General features: G+C 39.6%; 1 protein-coding gene across 1 annotated transcript in view; it reads right to left on the minus strand.

Annotated features, from left to right (window-relative positions):
• The window catches only part of LOC126403371 (taste receptor type 1 member 1-like), a 6,378-nt gene extending 2,998 nt beyond the window's left edge, over nt 1-3,380 (minus strand). Inside the window, exons 1-5 of the mRNA XM_050065983.1 lie at nt 3,199-3,380; nt 2,602-2,899; nt 1,706-2,431; nt 1,158-1,364; nt 956-1,076 (exon numbers count right to left, since the gene is read on the minus strand). Of these exons, the coding sequence (XP_049921940.1) occupies nt 956-1,076; nt 1,158-1,364; nt 1,706-2,431; nt 2,602-2,899; nt 3,199-3,380 (1,534 nt within the window). The remainder of the gene's footprint in view (nt 1-955; nt 1,077-1,157; nt 1,365-1,705; nt 2,432-2,601; nt 2,900-3,198) is intronic.
• Between the last annotated feature and the right edge of the window lie 1,240 nt (nt 3,381-4,620).

The following is a 4,620-nucleotide window of genomic DNA, read 5'->3' on the forward strand; positions in this document are numbered from 1 at the left end:
ATACAGTGATGTGAAAAATGTGATATATAGGCTATATATATAGCTAAAAGCTCTGCTGGTTTTCTACCCGGAAGTATTTGTAAACAACAAGGCGATTCCCTCTATAGTCCGGCCAGACGGATGAGTCATGGCCTTGTAAAAGATTATGTTTGTTTCTTTTAGTTGGCGAGAATGTGTCGCCGCAAACGCGACAAACACCCACTAACATTTTGTACCGCTACCCGCGTTTCTAGTGGGACTATGTTTACAAGCACAAGAGTTCAGTGAGCCACCGAAGGACCGCCCTGCGGATTTACTATTGGTTCTGCAACGTAGGGAGTTTCTTTAAACTCTGAAATTGTATCTGCCCATCTAAACACAAAATCAGGGAGAAAGTCATCAGTCTTTAATCAGGGAGAAAGTCATCAGTCTTTAGTTAAGCAAAGCGTCTAAAGACTGACTTGTGAGTCTACTTGAGAGGAAAAAATTGGAATTGGGTCATTTGAACCATGTAGTGTAAAGTAGGCTTTAGAAGCCATTACATTTTGGAGTGGATAACGGGACGGGTCCATGGGCAGGTAGGATTCAATTGCCTGCTCTGGCCACCAGGGGGCGAGTTTTTGATGCCCCAATATCCAGATTTGTTCTAAATATATTTGTCAACACATCTGCCAAATTTGGTGCTTTTATCACAAAATTGAACAATTCTAGAAAAATACTGAGCTATGCCGCCCCACTAACAGTGAGTAGTGAGTGATTTCTGATACAGTGGTACTCATCTTTCACTGATCAGGCTCAAGTTTAGTTATTATTCATGGCAGATGGGTGGAAATTGAAGCCTATATGTGTCCAATCAGCACAAAATGAATGTAAAACCCTCTCAGCTACTGAAAATGCTTAACAATAGTCTGAAATTAACTCCCACCAGGGCCATTGTTTTTAATTAATTCTCTTTCTCTCATAAATAGTCATTTACCTGAGCTGTTGAGATAAGTTCCATTCGCACAGATTTCACAAACGAAGCAGCATTCGTGGATTCCATCTTGCTTTTTTGCATATCCTCCAAGACATTCTTGGGAGCACAGTGAAGTAGGCACCTGCACAAGACAATTATTTAGTAGCAAAGTAGGTGATATACTGCATTACACTATGCATAATTAGGAAAAAAAACAACTTACGTCTCCGTTTGTGTACCACTGAATTTTGCTGTCGTTGATGAAAAAATTGACTGATGGGTTGAATTTAAAAAAGCCGATCTCCTCCGCATCACCACTGTGGTTCCAGAAAACTATAGAATATGATCCGAATGTTGGGTCACCATTCTCATCAAACCGAATATTGTGGTTTAAAAGTGTAAAGTTTGACTTCTTCAGCTCTGCAAGAACCTGATTTGGGTACACAAAGTTTGGATGACCATTATTTTATTTGAATTCATTAAGTTTTTATTCCTGGGGAGGGAAACATTGCTGTTTGATGTTCCCATTTTTGTCTCTTTCTCTCCAGACAGGATGTGGTACATTGTAGACTTTTACTATCTAATTTCATGCGAGATTTCTAATGCAAGGCAATATTTGAAAGAAACATCAGGTTCAGTTATATGATGTAAAGTTTTATATAATACATATGACAAAACACATAAACATTATGTATGTTGAGTTATGATACTCATCTAATGGTTAAAGCTGTCATAAACAAAAACAAACGTAAACATTATTTGTACACTTACCTTGTGTGGGTACACTGTAATATTGTCTGTGCATCTGCCAGCTCCACATTGCAGGACATTGTGTAAGGCGTGAGCGATGGCATATACAGCAGAATAAACAGGAAAAGAGTAAGATGGGTCCACAGCAAGGATTTCTTCTGCACTCAGGCTGCTGCAATTGCAAGCCTGATTACAAAACATATTTTGTTCTGCCTTTTCACAATAAGCCTGGCTTCTAGAAGAATGGATAAAATCATCAAAACCAGGTATTTTTATCACTGGCTGAGACACTCCAAGTACAGTCCCAATACTTTTGATCACTTCCTCCTTGGGGAGCCTCTTGCTTAAGGACCAGGTGTCCCCTGCTATCCACACCCTTTTAGTGACATTTAGTTGCATTGCTGACTCAATGAGAGCTTCAGCACTCAGTTTTGGAGCAAAAACAACGACAACGTATATCTTCTGCGCCTCTATGTGTTCGAATATGTGGGAGTCATTTGTATTGTCGTTGAGACCTTTGGTGAATGCAAGGCAGATGTCAGTATCCTTAATCCTTCTGATGAACATTTCAAGTCCATCTTTGCCAAAAGCATCATCACTGTTAAGAAAAGCAACCCAGCGCCATTTGAAGCGCAGTATGATGCTAACAATCACTTCTATGACATCTTTATTGGAATGCACTGTTCGCAGAAAAGAGGGATATTTCGCTTTCTCTGTAAAGGCAGAGGACGCAGCTCCATAACTGACCTGATAGAGGAGTAATGAAGAAATTGTCAAAACTTGCAGTAACAATACTTTTTCAAATGTTAGATGTTAAAATTTGTTTCAGTTTTTTTAAAACTAAAAAAAAACTTATTATTATTAACTGATGACTGAACTGGAAAAAAATCTCAAAACCAAATAGCTGGCAAACTTACCACAGGAATGAGATCCACCATGAACAGTGGAGCTACAGTCAGAGTGTCAGTGCTTGAAAAAGGGCCGACCAGTGCCATCACCTCGGACAGATTCTTGTATGGTTCACCCCAAGGTTGGATCAAGTTATTGACTGAGAGGAGTTTCAAAACTCCTGGGAAAGTGTGTCTCTCTGAGCAGTGGTCAAATATCTCATAGCCGAGAGATACATTTGGCAGGAGGCTGGTGGAGTTATTGATTTCCTCTACAGAGAATCTCATCAACTGAAACCTTCGATAGCTTGGCAGAATGAAAGGTTGGCTGTGAACGGATATTGGAAAGTAGGAGAGGAGGATTACCTTTCAATTAACATCATCAGAACTCTGCACAGAAATGGTTGCAACAAAAGGGGATTTCATGGACCCAGGACCGAGGTCAGATTTAATGTTATACAGCAACTTTGGTAATGCAACAATTAATTCTTTTGAGTTAGGGGGGAAAAGTGCGACTAGCTACTGACCTAGCATTTGAAATAAAGCTCTTCAGTGTTCAAATAGGGTATGCTCAGTTACATTAAGAGTATGTCATCAGTGTTATGTGTTATGTATTATGAAACTCACCTGGAGCAGTCACTGGCTTCTGGTCTGTCTTGATAAATGGGGTCACTGACATGATGAATGTCAAAAAGTCCACCTAACAAATAATCTCCTTCAAGTTGAAACTCTGACGCTTGGGCAGTGCATTGAGCCGAGACACGTAGAAATGTTCCCAGTAGACACAGAAAAGCAAGAAAATGTTTCATTGTTGTAGTAACCTCTCATCAATCTGATATGATCTCTAATGGGATTTGCCTCTGTCTTTAGTAAGCAATGTGATGCTCGTAACAGCAAACCCCCAGTATTCATTTCCATACACTTGGAAATGCATGACAGTAGGTGACAAACATACATACCCATCAATGGTTGGAGGAGAATACACAAATCAGTATGCAAAGAGCATTTAAACTGCATAGTTTGTCATGACTACACAGAGTGTAACAACATCATGAGCAAGCAAATTGGATATTTATCATGAATTAATCTGGTAACCCCGGATAATCCCTCCAATAGCCAAGATGACAGATGCACTGTAAAAATAGTTTGTGAACTCTTTAGAACTCACTGTATTTCTGCATTAATGTGACCTAAAATGTGCTCAGATCTTTACCTGTGTCCTAAAACTAGATAAAGCCAACTCAGTTTAACAAATAATACAAAAACAATTAAACTTATTCAATTATTTATTTACTAAAATTATCCAACATTATCCAGCTTTGTTGGAAAAAGTATCCTCTAGGATTATCAGCATTTTAAAGGGTATCAGAGTCAAATGTTTCAATCAACAGGATGACAATCTGGTGTGAGTTTAGCAGTCTGCATTAATGACAGAATATAAACCTGGGTGGTTGCTATCAAAGTCTGCTCTTCACCACGCAAGATTGTGGAAGTGGGCCATGCCTCAATCAAAGGAGGTTTTTGGGAAAATGGCTAAATGTGTGCTGAGGTGAAAACCCCAGGCTTCACAAGAGGACGTGCTCAAATGGATGCAAAATCTGTGGAGGAGACACGGCAGATTGCTCATCTTAGAGTTCATGTGGAACGAGGTTTGGTACGCAACAAGTATCAGATACTTCAGGGCATCATACCGGTGAGCCTACTGGTTCCACTTGAGGGCGATGAATTTTCCTTCATAGATAAGATTGTGACAGTGTGCTGTGTTTTAACTAATATGTCTCCCAGTATTGTAATGAAACCACAAGGCCACATGTTAACAGATAGTGATGGAGAAACAGAGTGAGGATATGAGGATAATCAGTCTGAGTCAATAGTGAAATGGAAAAGCCAGACTGTACACTGCAATGTTTGTAAAATGCATATGTGGAGGGGGGAGTGTAAAAACACAGTTGTTTGCTTGTGCTCTTAAACATGTACTATGGATGTCTGTGACCAAATTCTGGTGTGAGTTTAGCAGTCCCTGTGTTAATGACAGAATATAAACCTGGG

The sequence above is a fragment of the Epinephelus moara genome, chromosome 16 (genome assembly GCF_006386435.1).
Source record: "Epinephelus moara isolate mb chromosome 16, YSFRI_EMoa_1.0, whole genome shotgun sequence".
NCBI classification, from domain to species: domain Eukaryota; kingdom Metazoa; phylum Chordata; class Actinopteri; order Perciformes; family Serranidae; genus Epinephelus; species Epinephelus moara.